The sequence below is a fragment of the Narcine bancroftii genome, chromosome 3, assembly GCF_036971445.1.
Source record: "Narcine bancroftii isolate sNarBan1 chromosome 3, sNarBan1.hap1, whole genome shotgun sequence".
In the NCBI taxonomy this organism is placed as follows: Eukaryota; Metazoa; Chordata; class Chondrichthyes; order Torpediniformes; family Narcinidae; genus Narcine; species Narcine bancroftii.
In genome coordinates, this window is record NC_091471.1 from 2,278,776 (window position 1) to 2,304,129 (window position 25,354).

General features: G+C 49.5%; 1 protein-coding gene and 2 non-coding genes across 3 annotated transcripts; all 3 read left to right on the forward strand.

The window, feature by feature from the left end:
• Nucleotides 1-813: 813 nt before the first annotated feature.
• On the forward strand, nt 814-24,577 carry nop56 (NOP56 ribonucleoprotein homolog). Its single transcript, XM_069923373.1, has 12 exons — nt 814-890; nt 3,556-3,645; nt 8,175-8,289; nt 10,466-10,633; nt 18,042-18,240; nt 18,581-18,768; nt 20,874-21,025; nt 21,266-21,366; nt 23,161-23,309; nt 23,530-23,651; nt 23,854-24,036; nt 24,105-24,577. The coding sequence occupies exons 1-12, from the start codon at nt 888-890 to the stop codon at nt 24,336-24,338; spliced, it is 1,704 nt and encodes a 567-aa protein (XP_069779474.1). The 5' UTR covers nt 814-887; the 3' UTR covers nt 24,339-24,577.
• LOC138759734 (small nucleolar RNA SNORA51) lies at nt 18,381-18,518 on the forward strand. The gene has a single exon (XR_011355062.1). It is a non-coding gene; the product is annotated as a small nucleolar RNA SNORA51 (small nucleolar RNA).
• Nucleotides 23,699-23,773, forward strand: LOC138759729 (small nucleolar RNA SNORD57). The gene has a single exon (XR_011355056.1). It is a non-coding gene; the product is annotated as a small nucleolar RNA SNORD57 (small nucleolar RNA).
• Nucleotides 24,578-25,354: the final 777 nt, after the last annotated feature.

Consider the following 25,354-nt stretch of genomic DNA (forward strand, 5'->3'; position numbering starts at 1 on the left):
GGAGTTTGTGGGGAATGGGTGGTCCAGGCTGGCAGTGACCATAGGGGGAGTTTGTGGGGAATGGGTGGTCCAGGAATGCAGTGACCATGCGGGGAGTTTGTGGGGAATGGGTGGTCCAGGAATGCAGTGATCATGGGGGGAGTTTGTGGGGAATGGGTGGTCCAGGCTGGCAGTGACCATGCGGGGAGTTTGTGGGGAATGGGTGGTCGAGGAAGGCAGTGACCATGCGGGGAGTTTGTGGGGAATGGGTGGTCCAGGCTGGCAGTGACCATGCGGGGAGTTTGTGGGGAATGGGTGGTCGAGGAAGGCAGTTACCATGGGGGGAGTTTGTGGGGAATGGGTGGTCCAGGCTGGCAGTGACCATGGGGGGAGTTTGTGGGGAATGGGTGGTCGAGGAAGGCAGTGACCATGGGGGGAGTTTCTGGGGAATGGGTGGTCGAGGAAGGCCCTGTAGGAGGCCACTGTCGGGGCCTGGTGTGAAATGGCGGCCCCCGTGTGATCCCCGCCTCCGTGGACGGTCAGAACCAAGTGCGATCGTTGAATGTTTCCTTCTGCCTCCTTCCCCCCGACGCCGCAGACATGGCAAAGTAGCCAAGCCCCCTCGGCCTGACGTCATCACGGCCACTCACGCTCACTGCTCGCCCTTGACGTCATCACGGCCACTCACGCTCACTGCTCGCCCTTGACGTCATCACGGCCACTCACGCTCACTGCTCGCCCTTGACGTCATCACGGCCACTCACGCTCCCCGCCGGGCTCCATTCGGCTTGGGGCTGATCCGCGCAGCCAATGAGGACTCGGCTTGTTTCGAGGAGCCCGGTATAAAACCCTGCGTCACGAGGCCCCGTGTCTCAGATGGTGAGGGCGGCGTTGGGAGCTCGTCCGTCATGGTGAGGCAGCGCGGCCACGAGTTGGGCTGCAATCCTTCCCTCAGGCCTTTCGCTCGCGGGTGGGTGGGCGCGATCTCGGGGTTTCCGGGAGTTGGGTCGCGGGACTCGGGTCGGACGTCGGGCCTAGGATGGGTGGGGAACGCAAGGCCCTGCCGGGGCAGTGTTGAGGGCCCCGATGGGCTGGGGGCCGACGAGAGAGGACGGAAGCCCGGGCCGCAGCTCTTGGTGGAAGTGGGGGGTGAGGTAGAGGACCTGGCGTGGGGGTAGGAGAAGTTGAGGACCGGGGGGCGGTGGGGGGGAGGTGTGGGGGTGGTAAGTGGGTGGGGGGGGAGGTGTGGGGGTGGCGGTGGGGGGGAGGTGTGGGGTTGGTAAGTGGGTGGGGGGGGAGGTGTGGGGGTGGTAAGTGGGTGAGGGGGGAGGTGTGGGGGTGGTTACCGGGTGGGGGGGAGGTGTGGGGGTGGTAAGTGGGTGGGGAGGGAGGTGTGGGGGTGGTAAGTGGGTGAGGGGGGAGGTGTGGGGGTGGTTACTGGGTGGGGGGGAGGTGTGGGGGTGGTAAGTGGGTGAGGGGGGAGGTGTGGGGGTGGTAAGTGGGTGAGGGGGGAGGTGTGGGGGTGGTTACCAGGTGGGGGGGAGTTTGTGGGGGTGGTAAGTGGGTGAGGGGGGAGGTGTGGGGGTGGTAAGTGGGTGAAGGGGGAGGTGTGGGGGTGGTAAGTGGGTGAGGGGGGAGGTGTGGGGGTGGTAAGTGGGTGAGGGGGGAGGTGTGGGGGTGGTAAGTGGGTGGGGGGGGAGGTGTGGGGGTGGTGGTGGGGGGGTATGTGTGGGGTTGGTAAGTGGGTGAGGGGGGAGGTGTGGGGTGGTTACCGGGTGGGGGTGGTGGTGGGGGGGTAGGTGTGGGGGTGGTAAGTGGGTGGGGGGGTAGGTGTGGGGTTGTTAAGTGGGTGAGGGGGGAGGTGTGGGGGTGGTTACCGGGTGGGGGTGGTGGTGGGGGGGTAGGTGTGGGTGGGGGGGGAGGTGTGGGGGTGGTAAGTGGGTGGGGGGGGAGGTGTGGGGGTGGTGGTGGGGGGGTATGTGTGGGGGTGGTTACTGGGTGGGGGTGGTGGTGGGGGGGTAGGTGTGGGGGTGGTAAGTGGGTGGTGGGGGGGTAGGTGTGGGGCTGGTAAGTGGGTGGGGGGGGAGGTGTGGGGGTGGTGGTGGGGGGGTATGTGTGGGGGTGGTAAGTGCGTGAGGGGGGAGGTGTGGTGGTGGGGGGGTATGTGTAAGTGGGTGGGGGGGGAGGTGTGGGGGTGGTTACCGGGTGGTGGTGGGGGGGTAGGTGTGGGGGTGGTAAGTGGGTGGTGGGGGGGTAGGTTTGGGGGTGATAAGTGGGTGGGGGGGGAGGTGTGGGGGTGGCGGTGGGGGGGAGGTGTGGGGGTGGTAAGTGGGTGGGGGGGGAGGTGTGGGGGTGGTAAGTGGGTGAGGGGGGAGGTGTGGGGGTGGTTACCGGGTGGGGGGGAGGTGTGGGGGTGGTAAGTGGGTGAGGGGGGAGGTGTGGGAGTGGTAAGTGGGTGAGGGGGGAGGTGTGGGGGTGGTTACCGGGTGGGGGGGAGGTGGGGGGGAGTTTGTGGGGGTGGTAAGTGGGTGAGGGGGGAGGTGTGGGGGTGGTAAGTGGGTGAAGGGGGAGGTGTGGGGGTGGTAAGTGGGTGGGGGGGAGGTGTGGGGGTGGTAAGTGGGTGAGGGGGGAGGTGTGGGGGTGGTTACCGGGTGGGGGGGAGGTGTGGGGGTGGTAAGTGGGGGAGGGGGGGTGGCGGTTGAGGACCGGGTGGGGAGGGGGGGGGGCGGTTGAGGACCGGGTGGGGAGGGGGGGGGGGGCGGTTGAGGACCGGGTGGGGAGGGGGGGGGGCGGTTGAGGACCGGGTGGGGAGGGGGGGGGGCGGTTGAGGACCGGGTGGGGAGGGGGGGGGCGGTTGAGGACCGGGTGGGGAGGGGGGGGGGGGCGGTTGAGGACCGGGTGGGGAGGGGGGGGGGGGCGGTTGAGGACCGGGTGGGGAGGGGGGGGGGGCGGTTGAGGACCGGGTGGGGAGGGGGGGGGGGCGGTTGAGGACCGGGTGGGGAGGGGGGGGGCGGTTGAGGACCGGGTGGGGAGGGGGGGGGCGGTTGAGGACCGGGTGGGGAGGGGGGGGGGCGGTTGAGGACCGGGTGGGGAGGGGGGGGGCGGTTGAGGACCGGGTGGGGAGGGGGGGGGCGGTTGAGGACCGGGTGGGGAGGGGGGGGGCGGTTGAGGACCGGGTGGGGAGGGGGGGGGCGGTTGAGGACCGGGTGGGGAGGGGGGGGGGGGCGGTTGAGGACCGGGTGGGGAGGGGGGGGGCGGTTGAGGACCGGGTGGGGAGGGGGGGGGCGGTTGAGGACCGGGTGGGGAGGGGGGGGCGGTTGAGGACCGGGTGGGGAGGGGGGGCGGTTGAGGACCGGGTGGGGAGGGGGGGGCGGTTGAGGACCGGGTGGGGAGGGGGGGGCGGTTGAGGACCGGGTGGGGAGGGGGGGGCGGTTGAGGACCGGGTGGGGAGGGGGGGGCGGTTGAGGACCGGGTGGGGAGGGGGGGATGGTGACCTTGCGGAGTGCAGCTCCCAGGGAAGGAAGTGCCCGTTCGGGCCTGCTGTTCAGTGTCTCTGACTGCACTTCCACGCCGCAGGTACTGTTACACGTGCTGTTCGAACACGCCGCTGGCTATGCTCTGCTGGCGGTGAAGGAGATGGAGGAGATCAGCATGCTGCTACCGCAGGTGAGGGCCCTCGCATCACCGTGATCAGGGCTTCTGCAGGCCTCCCATACTCCTCGGCTCTGCCACACAGAATGTTTCCGTGATGATGTCCTCTGCCTGTTCTCTCTTTCCCCCCCCCTGCAGAAAACCTGAATGTTTCTGTAGAATTTCCAAACCCTCTATGGTTCATGTTTGTTGAGATTGTAACGAGGGAAAGACTTCAAATCTATTAATTTAATTAATGCATTTACCCAGACCCAAGCTTCATATAAGGTGTTTTTTACAACTCCTCCAAGCTCATGCAATATTGTGCATGGTTGAGAGGAGTGAAAGTCTGCAGTGGCAGTAAAAATAGAATGCTGGAGAATCTCAGCAGGTCCAACTACTTCTTGTCATAAAGATAAATAACACATTTTAGGCTTGAGATACATGATGTGCAGTGACCCACAAACTCTCCAGCATTGATTTTTTTACTATGCATAAGTCTTATTAAACAGATTTTGTAAAATTAAGAATTGCTCCTTGTTTTATTGCACAGTACAAGGTTAAATATCATACATGCGACATGTATCGTTCTAGAATGTCAATCCATTAAAGGAGCATTTTGAATCGTGATGTCTCCTGGAAGTTGTAGGTGTCCCAGAATTGATCCACCAATGTGGAATGTCATTGTGAATCCAGGCAGGTGCCAGTTATCTGTCCTGGTGAGCTGTGCTCCACTCTTCATGAAATAACAACAGGCTGCTCATTTACTGTATCTCTGGAGCCTTGGTGAGCAGAAGTTAAAGATGGTGGTGTCGGGATTGGCCTGGTGGAGGAATGGTGTGTGAGGGAAAGCTCTAATTGGGTTTTCGTGACAGTTTCTACATTGGATGGCAGACACGACCGAAAGGTTTGGGACCATTACATTTGCAGTGAGGAGTGTGCTTCTCATCCTTCAGGGAGGGTTTAATTTTGCCTGAAAGGTTAAATAATCAAGTAGTCAACCACTGGAGAATTGAAGGCCGAATTTAGTGGCATTTGGGTCGTGTTATCTCATTGACATTACAGAATGGTGGCTGCAAGGTAACTGGGTGGGAGTAAATATTTGGGGTGTTTGGACAAGAAGGGCGGAGAAAAAGGTGGGCAGTGGTGTTAAAGATGAACTTCAAGTATGGTGGTTCAAGGAACACAAGAAGTGAGATGCTGGCATCAGGGCCAAAACAATCTGCTAGAGGAAAGCTTGTGGGGGATTGGGGGGTGACATTTTGGGTCAAGACTGCAGTAGATGCAGTATGTAGGCATGACAAATGATGTGGGTTTGGGAGGGGGGGGTGGGTTGGTGTTGTCTCCCTTGTTCTTATAGGAGGATACCGTTTCAGTGAGTGTGTCTCTGGTCCAGTTGCCTACCCAAACTCCATTTAACTGACAACAGCACTATGGCGGCACTACAATTCCCAGAAGGCATCGAACCGACCATGTGATATTGTATAATCATGTCAGCATGGCTCAAGCAGGTGATCTGGCTTCTAAAAGGTTGCGTGGGTGATGAAGAATAAATCTGTTTGATTCATTCTTTTAAGAAAGTTGTGTGGTTAGTTGGTCGAGTTCACTGCAATTCCATTGGCCACAGACTGCCCATACTCCTCTGGACCTTTCCTGTCAACGTGCTGGTCTGTTGCACTCAGCCCCAGCATGGGTCAGTGTTCTTGTATAATTTATGTTTTCAGTGTTGCAGCCTGCCACGTTCCCAACTGCTTGGTCCACGTGCCCTCGGTTCTTGCATTGCAACTGGACATAGTGCATCTGGACCAGCAGTCATAGTGCTGAGGGACTGGATGAGCAGCATCCTTTCAATGGTCGTGTGGCAGAAGGCCCTTCAGGACCCTTCCATGTTGTTCAATTACACCCAAATTAACCAACCCCATGCAGGTGGGAAGAAACCGGAGAACTAGAATGTTCCACGCAGTACAGGCCTTTCGGCTCAGATGCTTTGCTGAACTATGGGAACATATTCCATAACAATAACCCTTCCCTGCTTCATACTCCTAACCCTCTTTAGTTCACATCCATGTGCTTGAAGAGTTGTCTCCATTGTACCATCCTCCACCACTGCCCTTGCAATGCATTCCAGGCACCCACCACTCTGATGACTTCCCTGAAGCTAAAACCCATGCACAATGGTCACCGGTTACTGGTGCTGTAGTAGTGATAATACGCAGAAAGCAAACATTAATTTTGAGAAGAGGCTGCTGGGAAGGTGGCTGAGTGAACAATTCATTTAGAAATCTGTGGTTCCAACTGATGCCATGATGTTTGATCTGAACAAAGGAAGCTGAAGCTCTGGGTGGGTTATCTGGCAAGTTCCCTTGCATACATGGCCAGGGTTGTGTAACAGGCTCCTTAAAGTAGATTTGCTCTAGTGAGAGTGAATTGTTGTGGTGGTGGGTCTGTAGATCTGAGGAGAAATTGTGTTGGGCTTGGGAAAATGGATGGTCTGATTGAAAATGTGCATAATGCCTAGAGGGGATGAGTAGTTTGACCAGCACTTTTGAGTACTGTACTTGACTCCCACCCAGCTCCCTCCCCTGTCCCCTTCCCCTAGCATTTTTCTTTACATAGAATTTAATTTTTTCTGTTCAAAAATATTTTCCTACCTTCTGGAGTGGCTGTTCGCACATGATCAACCAAAAACTTGAAATCTCTCCTTGCACAAGTTTACACTGAATGCTGGAAATGTAGTAAGTAAAAAGGTGGGACTTGCAAATATGTGATATTCATTAGCCCATTATTCCAGAATACCTGTCGCTAACTTTAGACTGCAGGTGTTCTGGAAAATGGACGAGGAGTCCAGGAGGTAAAATTTCAGATCAGGACTGAGTCCCTTACTTCTGATCTTTTTACACAGACTGTTCTTGGAAATTGGGAATGATTTCCTGGAACGGCCCGGGAGTGACAAAAGGCATGTCTCTCTTTCCTGTCTTTTGCACAAACAAATTCCCTTTTCATACCCAATTAACACATTTTGTTAGTCTGGATTCTGCCCCCCGCCTCCATTAGAACCAGGGATCATTATAGCACAGAAACTGTCCCCTTCAGCCCTTCTACTCTGCTGAGCATTTTTTTGCCTAGTCCCACTGACCTGCACCCAGTCCATAGTCCTTCATAACTCTCCCATCCATGTATCTGTTCAAGTTCCTCTTAAAATGTTATAATTGAGCCTGCATTTACCAATTCAGCTGGCAGCTCATTCCACACTCCCACCACCCTCTCAAGAAGTTCCCTTCATGTTTCCCCCTAAACATTCCCCTTTAACTTTTAACCCATGTCCTCTGGTTTGTATCTCAACTAATCTCAGTGGGAAAACCCTGTCTATCCCATTCATAATTTTAAATACCTAGATCAAATTTGCCTTCATTATTCTACGCTTAAGGAATAAAGTCCTAGACTGTTTTAACTTTCCCTGTAACTCTGTAACAGGGCTGCTCTCTTATTGATATCTTTCCTTTAGTTGTAACCAAACTGCACTAAATTTGGCCTCACCACTATTTTATTTATACAACTTGAACACAACATCCCAATTTCTGTTCCCAATACTTTGATTTATGAAGGCCAATATCCCAAAAGCTCCCTTTACAACCCTGTCCATCTGTGATGCCACTTTCAGGTAATTATGTATCTATCCCCAAATCCCACTGTTCTACCGCACTCCTCAGTTACCTACCATTTACTGTGTTTGTCCTTTCTTGGTTTGTCCTTCCAAAATGCAACACCTCACGCTTGCCTGCATTAAATTCCATCGGCCATTTTTCCAGCTGGTCCCAATATCTGCAAGATTTGAAAACCTTGTCCGACAACACCTTCAATCTTAAGTGTCACCTGCAAACTTGCTGATCCAATTGACCACATTATCATGTAGATGGGAAATAACAATGGTCCTGGCACTGATCCTTGAATGGGACTTTGTCAAAAGTCCATGAAGACAACTTCAATTCTGAAACTTCCTGATTTTTCCTGCTTCTGGCTCATTCTACTTATTGCATAATCTGTTCCTAAAATGATGATTTATTGTGATGTGACAAGAATGATCAAATATTCCTATTCAGACTCAACCCCAGAAATCCTGAGTTTTTTAAATTTCGTGCATGGTTTTTCAAATTTAGTGTTGAAAGGTGGTTTATATGAATCCTTGTACTGTGACGCCACTGCAAAACAACAAATTAGGTGGCTTGTTCATGACAACACTAATCCTGAAGAAGGCCTCAAGTCTGAAATGATGACAATCTAGTTTTGCTTTTTATGGATGTTGTCAAGACTGGCTGAATTCCTCCAGCATTTTGGTTTGTTTTTACTACAATCAATAGTGTCTTCAAACTTTTGTTTCACCCTGAATTTATTGATTGGCATTTGGGGCAGTCGGTTATGGGAAATAGCAGCTGAGGCAGTAATGGGCAGCGGTGGACTAGTCTGATTGGGCTGGTTCCTGCTCACGTTCACCTTGCTGTGGACGTGCTTATGCTCTCAGTCAAAGTGGCCCAGATCTCACTGACTTCTTATTTCCTCTCTTTAAGTTGGCTGACAACGTTCTGACCATCGGGAAGTTCAACAACATTGTTAAATTGGTGGCGTTTTCTCCGTTTAAATCTGCGCAGAGTGCCTTGGAAAATGTCAATGCTATTTCTGAGGGTGAGTGAAGTTATTTGTGGTGTGGGCTTGCTGTTATCTTATGGCTGAGAGTGAGGACCTTTCTGGGGACTCTGGGATTCCAACCGTGAACTGCTGCCAAATTGCCTTGGCCATGGCTGTGGTATGTGTAGTTATTCCTAGGTCGTGGGGGTTGCTTTCAGCTCCTGCTCAGCTGGCTGAGTGGTTAAGGTGGCCATTTCAGGGATTGTTAATTCTGGCATTCCTTCAATCCCACCGGTGGTAAATTATGTGGGAAGGGCTTTGATGACTCAGTGCAATGATGACTTCCATCAAATCTGTCAATCCACTGACCTCCTGTGAAGTGATGGTGTGGGCTGAGCACTGGGTGTGGGTGAGAAACATAGACGATAGGAGCAGGAGTAGGTCATTCGAGCCTGCTCCGCCATTCAACGAGATCATGGCTGATCTTAAAGTTCAGTACCCGTCCCCGCCTTCTCTCCGTAACCTTTAATACGCTTATACTGAAGAAATAGATCTAATTCCCTCTTAAATAGATTAAATGAACCTGCCTCTACTGCCCTCTGTGGCAATGAACTCTACAGATTCACCACCCTCTGGGTCAAGAAATTCCTCCTTATCTCGGTCCTCAAACCATGGCCCCGGGTTCTGGATTTTCCCGTCCTTGGAAACATCCCATCTGCATCCATTCTGTCCAGTCCTGCCAGAATTTTATAGGTCTCTATGAGATCCCCTCTCAATCTTCTAAACTCCAGCGAGTACAATCCCAATTTGTGCAATCTTTCCTCAAGTCATTCCTGCCATTCCAGGTATCAGCCTGGTGAATCGCCTCTGCACTCCCTCCATTGCAAGAACATCCTTCCTTAGATAAGGTGACCAAAACTGCACACAATACTCCAGGTGGGGTCTCACCAAGGCCCTGTACAGCTGCAGTAAGGTATCCTTGTTCCTAGACTCAAACCCTCTTGATATGAAGGCCAACATACCATTTGCCTTTTTAACCGCCTGCTGTACCTGCATGCTCGCCTTCAGAGACTGATGTACAAGTACCCCTAGGTCTCTCTGCACTTCCCCTCTCTTAATCTATTGCCATTCAAATAGTAATCTGCCCCCTGGTTTGTATGACCAAAGTGGATAACCTCACATTGATCCACATTGTAGTACATTTGCCATATACCTGCCCAGTTCCCCAATTTATGCAAATCACACTGGAGCTTCCTGACCCCCTCTTCCGTGCACACAACCCCTCCTAGCTTAGTGTCATCTGCAAATTTGGAGATATTACATCCAATCCCCTCATCCAGATCATTAATGTAAATTGTGAACAGCTAGGGTCCCAGTACAGATCCCTGTGGCACTCCACTGGTCACCGCCTGCCACTCAGAAAATGAGCCGTTTTTCCCAACTCTGTCTTCTACCTGCCAGCCAGTTCTCAATCCACATCAATACTTTGTCCCCAATCCCATGAGCCTTGATTTTGGAAGCCAGTCGTTTATGCGGGACCTTATCGAAGGCTTTTTGGAAGTCCAGGTACACCACATCCACTGGCTCTCCCCCATCTATTTTACCTGTCACCATCTCAAAGAATTCCAATAGATTTGTCAAGCACGATTTACCTTTTGTAAATCCATGTTGACTCCGTCCGATCCCTTCTCTGCTAGTCATATGCTCCGCTATTACATCCTTAATAATGGATTCCATCATTTTGCCCACTACTGATGTAAGGCTCACCAGCCTATAATTCCCCGCTTTTTCTCTACCCCCTTTTTAAATAGTGGGGTAACATTAGCTACCCTCAATCCATGGGTACTGATCGTGAGTCTATCGAGTTCTGGAAAATAATTCTTAAAGCATCTGCTATCTGAATGGCCACTTCCTTGAGTACCCTAGGATGTAGATTATCAGGCCCTTGGGATTTATCTGCCTTCAATCCCATCAATTTCCCCAAGACCATGTCCTTAGAGATACTGATTTCTTTCAGTTCCTCCCTTGCATTAGTCTCTATGTTTCCCAACATCCTTGGGAGGTTATTTGTATCCTCTCTTGTAAAAACAGAACTAAAGTAAGAATTTAATTGGTTTGCCATTTCCTTATTCCCCATTATATATTCCCCTGATTCCGCTGGGCCTGGGCGTGGGCGGGCGCTGGGCGTGGGCGAGCGCTACTGTTTCTGTTCCCACATTTCTGTTTCTCCCAGGCATCGTCCACCAGGACCTGAGGCTGCTGCTGGAGACACACATGCCAGCTCCTGGCAAGAAGAGGTCGGTGATCCTTGGAGTATCCGATCAGAAGCTGGGTGCAGCCATTCTGGAGGAGCTTGGCATCCAGTGCCAGACGTCTGGGGTGGTGGCTGAGGTCCTTCGAGGTGAGGGAGGCATGTCCTTTGAGGGGAGGGAGGGAGGGAGGCATGACGACCTTTGAGGGGAGGGAGGGAGGCATGACGACCTTTGAGGGGAGGGAGGGAGGCATGACGTCCTTTGAGGGGAGGGAGGGAGGCATGACGTCCTTTGAGGGGAGGGAGGGAGGCATGAGGTCCTTCGGGGGAGGGAGGGAGGCATGAGGTCCTTTGAGGGGAGGGGAGAAGCATGAGGTCCTTTGAGGGGAGGGAGGGAGGCATGAGGTCCTTCGGGGACGAGGGAGGGGAGCATGAGGTCCTTCGGGGACGAGGGAGGGGGGCATGAGGTCCTTCGGGGACGAGGGAGGGGGGCATGAGGTCCTTCGGGGACGAGGGAGGGGGGCATGAGGTCCTTCGGGGACGAGGGAGGGGGGCATGAGGTCCTTCGGGGACGAGGGAGGGGGGCATGAGGTCCTTCGGGGACGAGGGAGGGGGGCATGAGGTCCTTCGGGGACGAGGGAGGGGGGCATGAGGTCCTTCGGGGACGAGGGAGGGGGGCATGAGGTCCTTCGGGGACGAGGGAGGGGGGCATGAGGTCCTTCGGGGACGAGGGAGGGGGGCATGAGGTCCTTCGGGGACGAGGGAGGGGGGCATGAGGTCCTTCGGGGACGAGGGAGGGGGGCATGAGGTCCTTCGGGGACGAGGGAGGGGGGCATGAGGTCCTTCGGGGACGAGGGAGGGGGGCATGAGGTCCTTCGGGGGGGGTCGAGAGCGGGGCATGAGGTCCTTCGGGGGGGTCGAGAGCGGGGCATGAGGTCCTTCGGGGGGGGTCGAGAGCGGGGCATGAGGTCCTTCGGGGGGGGTCGAGAGCGGGGCATGAGGTCCTTCGGGGGGGGTCGAGAGCGGGGCATGAGGTCCTTCGGGGGGGGTCGAGAGCGGGGCATGAGGTCCTTCGGGGGGAGAGGGGGGGGTTGCTGAGCAGAGTGCCATTCATGAGCAATTGGGTTAAGATGGAAAGGCAGCAGAACACCACCTCATATGCAATGGGTTCAGGATGTTATGTCTTGCTTGACTTGGGCGAAAAAATTAGATCTTATGTTACAGAGATCAAGTTTGAATTTGACAAGATCTGGAGCCCATCCATGCGCCGTAATCATAATTTGTTGACTTAGGCAGGGCTTCTCTGGGGGGGTTTCTATCCGATGTCCGAGAGCCTATTCTTTACAATGCAGTTGATTTGTTGGTGACTGTGTTTAGTGGGAGGGATTAGATTGGTACCGGGGGGGTGGCTTATTTCTTTTGTTATTTTTAATTTTCTACATTGGAAGAGATTGATCTGTTTAGATAATCAAAATGTAGATCTCAATTTTAGAACAAGGTGAATTCCTTAAGGATATTTCACTTTTTTTGAGAATTTATAAATGTATAATGTTTATGACTCATTCTGTATCACATTTTTTAAAGCTATAATATCTAAACAATATATAGGTGTAATATATCCCCATCAAATTATTTAAAATATTTTAAAGAAAATGTTATTCATCCCTTTGAGCCTGTTGCATCATTCAGCATGATTGTGGAACCATCCCCATGGTCTGACAAGATATTCCCTCAGACATTGAGGGAGGCTAGTGTAGAAATTGTAGGGGCTCTGGCAGAAATATTTAAAATGTCCTTAGACACAGGTGAGGTGCCAGAGGATTGGAAGGTAGCTCTTTTCTGTTTAAACTTTCACACTTGCTAGTAGTCCCAGGAATTAACAGCCAATTGGCTTTTAAAGTGTCCAGCGTGAAAGGAAAATTGTCTCAATGCCGGTGTCAGACAACTCCATCTCACGCTGGGGATTGGCCACCTCGACCCCTAATACAATCGCTGGCGTTGCGATCCGGCAATTGCATTGAGGATCTGAATTGACCCAAGTTTTTGCTGGACTGCAGGAACATGAAGAAAAGATTAAAATGAAGTTATAAACTTTGCTTTGGGAAAGTTGCAGCAGGAGAGAGCGGAACTAACAATAGCAAACCATTTTTAAACAAGCATGGGAAAGTTGGTAGTGCTGTAAATGTACAATTTATAAAGATCACGGGGGAGAAAGTGGTGGTGGATCTGCCCTCCCAGAATGCCATGCGGCAGAGAAACTCCTCCACGAGTGCTCAGTGCCTACAGGCCTTTTGCTGCCACATGGCATTCTGGGAGGGCAGATCCACCATCACTTTCTCCCACGGTATTTCGCTATCATACACCATGTTGAAGTAGTAGGAATGATGAGACCACACCTGAAGTTGTCAGCCAGTGAAGAGTAGAAGCATTGATGTGCTGTCAGGCTTAATATAGACTAATAACGTGATCTGGCATCATGACATCTGAAGTACAAACTACTTCTTGTAGCTACATTGAGTAGGCCAGGGCTTCTCAGTAGACCTGTGGGTTCTGCTGAATCACTATGCCTTGTGGGTGTAATTGCCAGTAGATAGGCTGTTGTGTCTAGCTGTCACAAGACAGGAGCAGTTAGCGCTGGTTTTGCCCACTCCCTCCAAGTGTCCCGCTACACAGCTTCCCCCAGAACAAGCGGTAAGTGACCCATTGGTTCCGCGGTTCTAAACTAATGTGGATGTTCTGCGCAGAGCCATGCAGGAAGAGGGAAACCGACTTGCCATTCATGGCGCCATACTGAAGCATTGTATATTAAAGGCTGCTGGGGGAGGAAGTGATATTTACCAAACACATTAACAGTGCCCAATCAAGTGGAAAGCCAAAATACAACAGTTGACAACACGAATAAATTATAGTAGGAATCATGTGAGACACTTAATGTCTGCAAAAGGCAATCACAGGCTGTTGCAAAAGGTCAGAGTTTTTTTTTAATTTTTTATTTTTCACACCATAAATCACATTAGCCATGGTATACACTATTTCTTTTTCACACATATACAGTGACTTTTTCTCCCCCTCCTCCCTCCTCCCAAGCCACCCCCCCCCCTCATCCATTTTAGGTATACAATCTAGGTTGCATTAAGCCAGTCAGACAATGTTGTCATTCAACAAAATTACACCAGAAATTCTACTGAGTCCATTCTTTTCTTTCCTTCTCCTTCCATCAACTTAGGTAATGTTTGTCCCCGGTAGGTTTTCGCTATTGTATTTAATGTAAGGCTCCTATACTTGTTCGAATATTTCAATATTATTTCTTAACCTATATGTTATTTTTTCTAATGGAATACATTTATTCATTTAAATTTAGTAGTTTCTTCCTTTTAATTTGGTTATGTATTCCATTAATATTTAAAGTCATATAGTTCAGCGTAGCCCTTTTATATTTTGTTTATCTTCTCTTTCCGTTTTTCCATCATTACCTTTCCTCCTTTTCCATTTCTGTTTTCTTATTTTCAACTCTTTATAAGACAACATTCCTACAACATCCAACATTTTCCTTATTCTCCTATTTCTATCTTATTTATCCCCAATCTCCCCTTCACCTCCTGAGTTGTCCTTTATCCCTTGTCGGACAACCACATCTCCCCTCTCCATTTGGATTTGCGAATCCACTCGCAAGCGTCAACTGATTTTGCAGTGACCGCTATTACCCCCCACCCCGCCCCCCCCAGAAAAGATTTCACTTTTCATATGTCACAAAGGTCACTCTTTTAATTCCCTCCTTATTCTCTCTATTCCATTTCCTTCCCTTATTAATTCTTGTCTATACTATCTATATTTTCCTCTAAGTACAGATACATTCACGTATGCACATTGTCTCTATTCACTCTTTTACCTCTTTACCCGCATACATATCAATCGTGATCATTTTTACTCTCATTACCCGTCTTCATCCCTCAGTCTATTTTTGTCTTTACCCACATACATATCAATCGTGATCATTTTAACTCTCATTACCCGTCTTCCTCCCTCAGTCTATTTTTGTAATTGTTCTGCAAATTTTCGTGCTTCTTCTGGATCCGAGAATAGTCTGTTTTGTTGTCCTGGAATAAATATTTTCAATACCGCTGGATGCTTTAGTATAAATTTATACCCTTTCTTCCATAAAATCGCCTTTGCTGTATTGAACTCTTTTCTCTTCTTTAGGAGTTCAAAACTTATATCTGGATAAATGAAGATTTTTTGCCCTTTATACTCCAGTGGTTTGTTGCCCTCTCTTACTTTTTCCATTGTCTTCTCCAGTACCTTTTCTCTTGTAGTATATCTTAGGAATTTTACTACAATAGATCTTGGTTTTTGTTGTGGTTGTGGTTTAGAGGCCAATACTCTATGTGCCCTTTCTATTTCCATTTCATGCTGTAGTTCTGGACATCCTAGGGTCTTAGGGATCCAATCTTTTATAAACTCCCTCATATTCTTGCCTTCTTCATCTTCCTTAAGGCCCACTATCTTTATGTTATTTCTTCTGTTATGATTTTCATTGTATCTATTTTTTGAGCTAGTAGTTCTTGTGTCTCTTTAGTTTTTTTTATTAGATTTCTCCAATTTCTTTTTTAAGTCTTCTACCTCCATTTCTGCTGCTACTGCCCGCTCTTCCATCTTGTCCATTTTTTTCCCATTTCTGTTAAGGTCATCTCCATTTTATTTATTTTCTCTTCTGTGTTGTTTATTCTTTTTCTTAAATCCTTAAATTCCTGTGTTTGCCATTCTTTAAATGACTCCATGTATCCTTTAATAAGAGCAAGTATATCCTTTACCTTGCCTTTCTTTTCTTCTTCTATTTCACCATACTCTTCCTCTTCTTCTTCCTCTGGGTTGGCCATCTGTTGTTTCTTTGTTGTCCTTTTCTTCTCTTCTTTCTTGTTGCCATTGTCTTCTGTGTTCTCTTCTTGCTGCAGATGTTCTGCAGCTGTCGTTGCCGGCTGTGGAGATCGACTCCCCAGCTGGTCCCCCCTCCCGTCGGTGTGTTTTTTTTCATGCGCGGTTGCGCACTTTTACTCGGCTCTGCGAGCCATTTTTGTAGTCCATTATTTACCGACCTGAGGGAGCGGGTTTCTCTCTCCGCAGCGGGCCTCTTCGGACAGGTAAGGCCTTCACCTTTTTCCTCCTTTGTCTTCTCTTCCTCTCTTCTTACCGTTGCTTTCGATTTTTCTTTTTTTGTCGCCATCTTCTTTCCACCTTTATACTCACTTTTCTGTAACTTTTATTTCTGTGCCTTTGTGTTTTCTCTTGTTTTTCCCGACTTTTCTGGAGAGGGCTGGAGTTCACCGTCCAGCCACTACTCCATCACGTGACTCCTCCCGCAAAAGGTCAGAGTTGATTACAGATAAGGTACGTGAGAAATCCAGAACAGTATCAAACATTTGAGAGGCATTACCAAAACTGAAAGTCCATACTGTAAGCAGGTTCTTGGTAATTGAGAGTCTGTTGTGTTAATCTCAACGTCTGGTCGAAAAGAGTTAACTAGAAAGTCGAGGAGCTGCTAACGTCTGCAATGACGCTCAGGAGCTTGTAGGTGGCGCTCTGTGGAGTGACTGTCTTGCTACATAATATCTGTAGTGTCATACAGGAGTTGATAGGTGGCGCTGTGCTGAGCGACTCTATTACTGCTGGAAGTCCGCTGGCTGGCCAATGGGCCAATAGGCTGTGCTGCGCTGAGTGGGAGGCTGGAAAATCTGTTGCAATCTGCCTTGTCGGCAGGAAAAGGTTTCGGAATCATCATCGACAGGTGGCATTTTTAAAAAGTTTTGGTTCTCTGGTCAATACCTGGGTCTCAGTCTTCAATTGGGGGGGGTGCTGGCTGCCCCCTCGGGGTGCATGACCTTTCCCTTGGGTGAGTAAGTGGTGGTCACCGGATTGTGGGCTTCTTCACTCGTGAGGAGGGGTCACTGGTTGTTCCCTGCTTGAGTGGTCTTGTCTTTGGGGCAGTAAATGGTTGTCACATGGGGAGCCTTCCCCTGGTCACACCTGCTGAGATGCAAACCCCCTCCCGAAGTTTGAACAGGCAAGTTTTAAGTCTGCTGTCGGCTGCAGGCAACCTGCTGATATGTGATCATATCAGTTTACTAGAGTTTGGGGTGCGTTAATGTTTTGGAAATCTGAGGCTTCAATGCTATGCTATGTCAAGCAAATGCACGTAGCCTTTTGATGTATGCAGACAGTTTGAAATGTGGGAAGTGTTTTCTAAGACATTGCACCTCATTGGCTAGATTTGTTGCTTTGTTCATGAGGCACAAAAAGTAGACCACGAAAGTGGCAAGTTAAAAAAAACTCAAACCTATAGCAAGTTTAGAGTTTTTCCATACAATTACCTTCTACAATGCTGTGCCTCTTGCTGTGCGTTCAGTTGACCATGAAGGGAAAAGTGGTTGGCCTGGTCATTTATTTGCTGACCTCTGATGTTACGCTGATTGATTTCTAGTCCATTGTAGCCATGGTCGACTGGAGGCAGTGCGATATTAGGGTCAGCTGAGTTAGGCAGTCTATTGTTTGTTGCTGGCTCGTTGCTGTTTCTATAAGCAAGCTGCTTCTTGTTGAAGCTTTTAGCTTGGGCTTGCAGTGTCCACTGTAAGGTCTAGGTACCAGATAGACTGTCGTGGACACCAGTGTGCCGGATGATGTTTATGCTCGTATCCCATCATGTTGAAGTGTTAGGAATAACAAAACACCTGAATTTCTCAGCCAGAGAGGAGTAGATGCATTATTGATGTGCTGTCAGGCTTAATATAGACACATGTGACCTGGCGTCATGATCTAAAGTGCGAACAACCTCCTGACATTGCTACGTTGAGTAGGCCAGGGCTTCTCAATAGACCTGTGGGTTTTGCTGAATCACTCTCGTGGCTGTAATGGATAATTGCCAGTAGATAAGAGGCTGTTGTGTCTAGATGGGAGCTGTTAACACTGGATCTGCCCACTCCACTGCAGTGTACCACTGCTCCACTGTCTTTATAAATTTGTGTGCAATAGCTCGACCAACTTTCTCACCCTATTTAAAAACTGTCCGCTATTGCTATTTATTGCTAGCACTTTCCCATGGTCCCTTATAAATGTTTACATAGGTTAGCACAACAACAGCGGGCTGAAGGGCTCATACTGTGCTGTACATAAAGCTTCCTGGGCACTGAACGGCCAATTTAGTGGGATGCAAGTGTGGAAGCACCTTGAGAATAATTCTGGAAATTGTCGGCTGGAGACCCTGACATCTGTAGTGGGCAAGTTATTGGAAGATGTTCTAAGAGACTGGATAGAGGGAGGAATTGGAGATGGTCAAAATAGTTTTGTGCATAGGGTGGGAGCCCCCCCAAATATAATTACAATCGGTATCAAGCTTGTACAGTCTTCATCTGCAAACTGCATCATTGTGTGACCAGCTTCCCCATTCCTTGTGGTATGTCACCTGTATGGTGAAACTCCAGGCTGGTGGAAACTTGCTAGCTGGGCAGGGGTTGCCTGGTAACACACGTCATGGAGTCTCTCACTCTATATATTTGTCCTGGTCTAGGTGTCCGCCTTCATTTCCACTCACTGATTCAGGGTCTGACAGCGCTCTCTGCTGCCAAAGCTCAGCTGGGACTGGGCCACAGCTACTCCCGTGCCAAGGTGAAGTTCAACGTCAATCGAGTAGACAACATGATCATCCAGTCCATCAGCTTGTTGGACCAGCTGGACAAGGACATCAACACTTTCTCCATGAGAGTCAGGTAATGGGGATGGATCTCAGCTATTCTCACCTCTTTCTCCCTGCTCTTCTGTAGTTCTCTGGGGGGCTTGAGTGTTGAATTACCTGTACTGATTGTGGGCAGGGTGGGGGGGGTTCAGCGTAAATGGGAGTCAGGTGATTAGTCTCCCTGTGCTTACCACAGACTCTGCTCTCATTCAGCATTGACTGTACAGGAAGGGGAGGCAGAAGAGAAGTCCCGATTACACTCAGCCCTGCTCTTCCTGTGACCTGGGCTGGATGGTGGACAGGGAGACAGAACTAACCAATGTCCTGGAGAGTGTTGTATCAGTATCCCTGACTTCTTTCTTTCCTCTCTGCAGGGAGTGGTACGGTTACCATTTTCCTGAGCTCATCAAGATTGTAGCTGAGAATCAGACTTACTGTCGACTGGCAAAGCTGATTGGAAACCGGAAGGAGCTGTCAGAGGAGAGTCTGCCAGCTCTGGAGGAGGTTGTGATGGACAGTGCCAAGGCACAGGCAATCCTGGATGCATCGCGCAGTTCCATGGGTGAGTTTGAGGGAGGGGGCCTTGGGGGATGCTGAGTTAGTAAAATAAGTTGCAGACGTCATCCTGAGAGAGGCAGGCTGTTCACTATGCTATGAACAAATATTTCCCACTGCCCCACTCGGGAGGTTTACTGTCCTTGCCTCCTCCATATCCAGAGTTCTTGGCGCCGACTGCTTTATCTCTGTTCCACGGCCAAGAGTTGCTTTAAATGAGTTGAATTTTGCAGTCGGGTGGATGGTGTTAGTGGAGTTTAGTTGGTATGAGCGGAAGATGTATTGATTCCAAGGTGACGGACTCGTGCCTCTTGGTTTGGGTGGTGCCCTCGTGCCCCTGGTAAGGCTGACTTCAGTCGTTGGCAAGATTCTAGAGTCCATTATTAAGCATGAGATTTTGGGTGTCTTGAAACCACAAATTTAAATCAGCCAAAGTCAGCGTTTGGCCTTCAGAGAAAGTCGTAGCTGACGAATCTGATTTGAGGATGTTAAAGGCAGGAGAGTTGGTGGATGTAGTTACTTGGACTTCAGGGGGCCTTTGACGGGTGTCTGAACAAGGTGGGGTCCTTTCTGGCTGGCTGTCGGTGTAAAGTGGTAGATGGAATACAGTGCAGGAAAGATGTGGGCTCGCCAGAATAAAGAGAGACGCTATTTTCTAAACTTATATGTTGTAATAAGGCAAGTTGTCAGGAAGCAGAATATAAAGGAAAAGCTGCACTGCTGTGGCATCAAAATAAATAGACACCCTTTTAGAAGGGAGATGAGAAATATCTTCAGCCAGAAGGTGATGAATCTATGGAATTCATTGCCACTGGCAGCTTGAAGTGTTATGGGGAGAAGGTAGGAGAATGGGGTTAGGAAAAAATACATCAGCCATAGAAAAATGAGGGGCAATTTGATAGAGGTAGAACCATAGAACACTACAGCACAGAAAACAGGCTATTCGGCCCTTCTAGTCAGTGCCAAAACATTATACTGCTAGTCCTACTGACCAGAACACTCCCATTATCGATCCAGTTGTTAAGACCACACTGTCCACTCTTGAGTGATGTTCCCCCGAAATCTTTCCCCTTTCACCCTAAATGCATGTCCTCTTGTATTTATCTCTCCTACTCTAAGTAGAAAGCACCTATTCACAGTTACCGTCTATGCCTCTCATTAATTTTGTAAACCTCTACTACACTCCAAGGCATAGAGTCCTAACTTGTTTAATTTTGTAACCCAATTCCTGAAGACCTGGCAACATCCTAGTAAATCTTCTCTGCGCTCTTTCCATCTTACTGATAGCCTTCCTGTAGTTTGGTGACCAAAACTGTACCAAATTTGACCTCACCAATGTCTGAAAAGGGGAGTTAGTGGCTCTGGATGAGGAGAAAGAATTCCACCTGGGCGTCCAAGTGAGTGAATGGGACCGGGAGGTGAGCTGGAGACACTGGGATTCACTGCTGATCCCTCCGGAGGTGTCGTGGGTCTATCAGCGAAACACTGAGGAAGGAGTGTGGTACCCAGAAGATGCCACCACTCACTTGGCTACCCTGCAGAGTCTAGGCAGCAAGTCTCAGGAGTGCAATAAGGGATAGTAGTAACGTCTAGTCCTGCATAACATACCTGGACAAATTCATAACATTCCAACTCTTCTACTCAATTCTTAAATTTAGGAAGGCCAAGATACCAAAAGCTTCCTTTACAACTACTTTCAGGAAATTGTGTATCTGAATCCCCAGATCCCTTTGTTCCTCTCCTCTGCCCAATCATTTACTACGTATGTTCTACCTTGGTTTGGCTTTCCAAAAGAGGATACCTCACACTTTTCTGCATTAAATTCCATCTGCCACTTTCTGGCCGATTTTTCCAGTTGGTCCAGCTCCTGAGCTGGCAGCAGGTCCTGTGGAGGCAACAACTGCTGAACTTACAACAGATGGTCAGTAGACCACAATCTGGTTCCTGAGTATTCCTTCCCTTGAACTGTTGGGATTACATCCCTGCTGCTTTGGGCAGAGCCTTGTCCTGTGGTACTTGTGTTGCTGAGGGAGGTGTGGCACCACTGAGCAGAGAACAGTGGGAATAGTGGCCCACCTGCCTCACAGTAACTGACATCTCTTGTTGTGCCAGGGATGGATATCTCTCCCATTGACCTCATTAATATCGAGTGCTTCTCGAGCAGGGTGGTGTCTCTCGCTGAGTACAGGAAAGCTCTCCAGGACTACCTTTGTTCCAAGATGAATCAGGTGGCACCAAACCTAGCTACTCTGATTGGAGAGGTGGTAAGTGTTGAGGGGTCTGTTTGTGTGTGGTGAATGGATCTCCCTGGGTTCGGGTACTCAGAGACTGCTGTTGATCCCCTAATACACTGAGGGATTCTGAACCTGGTGGGGGGGGGGGTGCACTATGCAATGACCTGCAGTCTGCTGGTCCCCCCAGGGTTAAAGGAGCAAGGCCCAGCTAAATGCTGGTGGGGGGATAGTTTTTGATCGCAAAAATTGACATGGCTGTTCTCTCCACAGGTTGGAGCCCGCCTTATCTCTCACGCTGGCAGCCTGACTAATCTGGCCAAGTACCCAGCCTCGACTGTCCAAATCCTGGGTGCAGAGAAAGCTTTGTTCAGGTACAACTGCTGGATGGCTGTGGTGATGGCAGGTGACTGGAGTCGGAGTCGAGGCACTGCCTGCAGTGTGTATGATCACAGACCCCAGATCTGAGCAGCCATCCCCTCTGTGGCCATGCTGGGGAAATGTCTAACTGTTGAGGGGTGCGGGTTGGAGCTGCGTTCCTCTGATTAGGTATTTGCCTTTTCACTCGAGTCTCTAGCCTTGTTTAAATTGTTTGTCTTTGAGATGAGGTTCTCAAAATAGATCAGAATAGCACAGGAACAAGTCCTTGGGCTCACGATGTCCGCATGACAGATCCCCTCTAATCCAAGTTGAACCAAGGGCTGAGATAGCTGCCACGACCTGACAATAACCACTGCCCGACCATATAAAATTTGATTTGTCACCTCAAAAAAAACTAACCCGACTTGGATTTTCCAAATATGCCTAAATCCTATCCTTTCCGATACTTCCCCACCACTTGTCCTTTAACCCTTCACATCACAGCATTCCCACCATCCAATTTTCTTGTGCTCTCTTGCCTGTCTCGCCCCAAATAGAACATAGAAATTGCCAATACAGGCCATTCAGTTGTGCTAACACTAACCTACTGAAACTGCCTAGAAGTTCCTGACAATGTAACCCTCAATATTTTTCAGCTCTTAGCTATCTAATAGTTGCTTAAAATATCCTATTATACATCCACCATAGTTACTGGTAGCTTATTGCGTGCACCCACCACTAGAAAATTTACTTGCATCTGTCCTCTACTTAGCCATTTCAGCTCTGGGAAAGTGTCTCAGGCTATCGATGCCTCTCATGTATGCCTCCACAGGTCACCCCTCATTCTCTGTCGTTCCAAGGAGAAAAGACTATGTTCACTCAACCTATCCTCAAGCCATGCTCTCCAATGCAGGCAGCGATCTTGAAAGTGTCCTCTACACCCTCAATAGCACCCACATAGTAAGTTGACCAGAATGAAACACCACATTCCAAGTCGGTTCCAAGGTCTTGAATCACTGTTACATTGCCTTGTGGTTCTTGAATGTGATCCCATAGTTGATGAAGGCCTTCTTGACACTGCTTTCAACCAGTGAAGCAGCTTTGAGTGCCTTATGGAACCCAAGATCTCTCTGTCCACACTGCAGACTGCTTCCATTAATATTGTATTCCGCCTTCAAGTTTGACCTACTAAAATGAACCACTTTACACTTGTATTCCACTTCACAGCCCAGTTCTGCATCCTACCAATGTCTCTGTGTAACCTACGGACAATCCTCAATTCCATCACATCATCTGCAAACTTACCCACCCTTCCACTTCCTTATCCAAATAATTTGAAGAGGAAGGGGGGGGGGGTCGCAGAATATATCCCTGCAGAACACCACTGATCACTGACCTCCATGCAGAATGAGTCATCTACAACTTTCCATGGCCAAGCCAATTCTGTATTCCAAAGCAAGGCCCCCTTGGATTCTAAGCTTCATTTTCTGAATAAGACTTGCATTCAAAACTTTATTGAATCTTCAACGGTGTAAATCCTGTCTGACCATTGCCCAATAGTTTGCCCACCACTAAAGTAAGACTTGTTTGCCTTCACATTCCTACACATTTAATTTCAAGGTCCAGCATGGTAACAGGTCCTTCCAGCCCCTGATCCTGTGCCATTTAAATGTACTCTATGGTTAGTTACACTGGTAAACATTCAGATGCTCAAAGCATCTGAGGGAATTGGTCTTAGACTTTGCTGTAATCTGAGGGGGGGGGGGGGAAATGAGTTTAACCTGGACCTCCTTCCTGTTGTGATTCAGGGCCTTGAGGACTAGGAGCAATACTCCCAAGTATGGCCTGATCTTCCACTCCACCTTCATCGGCAGAGCAGCTGCTAAAAACAAGGGCCGTATCTCCCGCTATCTGGCTAACAAATGCACGATAGCATCCAGAATTGACTGCTTCTCAGGTGAGTGCTGTGGAGCTGGGTTTGTTGCAGTGGAGCTGGGGCAGAGTCCCCTGCCCACTGCTGCAGTGGAGCTGAGACTGCTGCACTGATGTTCTATTTTTCGTCAACCGTATCTCACTGTTGTGAATGTTGACAACCACTTCCTGAGCAGAGCTAATCTGCTGTACGATGGCTCCTTGTTCCTGGAACCAGCTCTTGATGCTCTCCTTGTCGTCTGCAGAAACCCCCACCAATGTGTTTGGAGACAAACTGCGAGACCAAGTTGAAGAGCGCCTGGCCTTCTATGAGACTGGAGAGGCTCCCCGCAAAAATATTGACGTTATGAAGGAGGCAGCTGCTGAGGTGGGTGTTGTTCACCTTGAGTCACGTCTATATGATCCTGGTCCTGCTGGAGATGATGTACATTTATCCTGACGTTGTAGTGTGGAGGTTTAAAAAAAAAGCTGATTTAATGAGACTGATCCAATAGGTCTGATGGCATGGCTGGCTGTGATGTGGGTGACTTTGGCTGGCAGGACACTGATCACTTGTTGCTGCTTTCCAGGCAGCCGAGGTGGCAGCACAACTGAAACGCAAAATGGAAAAAAAAGAGAAGAGGCGGAAGAAGAGGGAGAAGCGGGCACTGGAAGTGGCTGCTGCCGAGGGCGAGGTGGTAGAGGGACAGGCTGCTGCCGAGGGAGATCTGGCCGAGGAACCAACTCCAAAGAAGCTGAAACTGGAGAACCAGGTAAGGACATCAGCAAGAGTGCTCCTGCTGGTTGTACTGTTCACACTCAACAACTCCTCCCTCTCTAGGTGGTGAAGAAGAAAAAGAAAAAGGAAGCAGAGGAGGTACCTGTGGAGGTTGGTGTGGCAAACGGGGAGGAGACTCCTGTCCGGAAGAAGAAACGTCGGCAGCTTGTGGTGCCCGACTCCCCCGAGGTCCTGGAGCCTGACACCCCCGAACTCCCTGTGGTGAACAGCAAGAAGAAGAAGAAGAAGAAGCACAAGGCAAGGGAGGAGGAGGAGGAGGACCTTTCCCCCCTGTGACTGTCATGAGGCCTGAGTGCAGCTGCCTGGTCCCAGTGCTGTTGGCTCCTCAAGGAGAGGGAGCGGAGCGCTGCAGTGGCTGCTCCCCTCTTTTGCACTGCTCCAAGCTGGGCCTGCCTGCCAATGTAGGCACCAGCCCTGTGTTTGCTTGACCCCTTTGTGACGAGAGACTGATGTATCCACCTTAAAGCTTGTACATATGTAAATTCAATAAAGTGCGAGACCTTTTCACCCGGCAACTTGTTTGGGCAGTAACTGCGTGAAGAGACTCAGAAGGCCAGAGACTGTGGACACGTCTGTATCTGCCCCCATTGATAGCACAACCTTAATGTTACAGTCTGGCTATGTGACCCTCACCTAATGGGCAGGACAGATGGGAGGGCTGTTTCCAAAATTTGAAGATTCTGACCTGTCCATTCTGGCAGTCACAGGCTGAGCAATTCAGATCTGTGGATCAAAGGACTGACAACTTTGATTAAAGGTGTTGGAGGTGAGGTACAATCAACATCACTTCACAAGGTTGAGTTAAAGGACCTGTTGTAATAGGAATAATTTCAAAGTTGCCCATGAGGATGCCTCGTATTTAATAGGGAATGATTTGACAGAGGATAAAGTTGGGTCAGTTTTGAGATTAACAATTCGATCTAGTAAGGATGAGGTTAGGGATGGTGAGATATATCCCGCATGTGCAGTAACTCGGTCTGTGACTAAGAAAATGATGAGAGCTGAAGAAGATCCAGTTGATAGAGACTTGCCCAGTACTTCTGAAATAGTTTTGGGGGAACAGGGTAATTGTGAGAGTGAGGATTTCTCTTTGTCAACGAAAGAGTTAATTTAGCCACAGAAAATAGATTCAGATGTTGTTATCTTAAGGGACAAAGAAGTAACTGAACAGGATATTAAATAAATGGCTTGTGGATATTATTTAAAAGGGAATTGATGAGAAAATGGGAGACCTCTTGATATTCCTGCTAATGAAGAGTGGGGGGAGGGTGGGGGGGTGATTCATCAGGTAG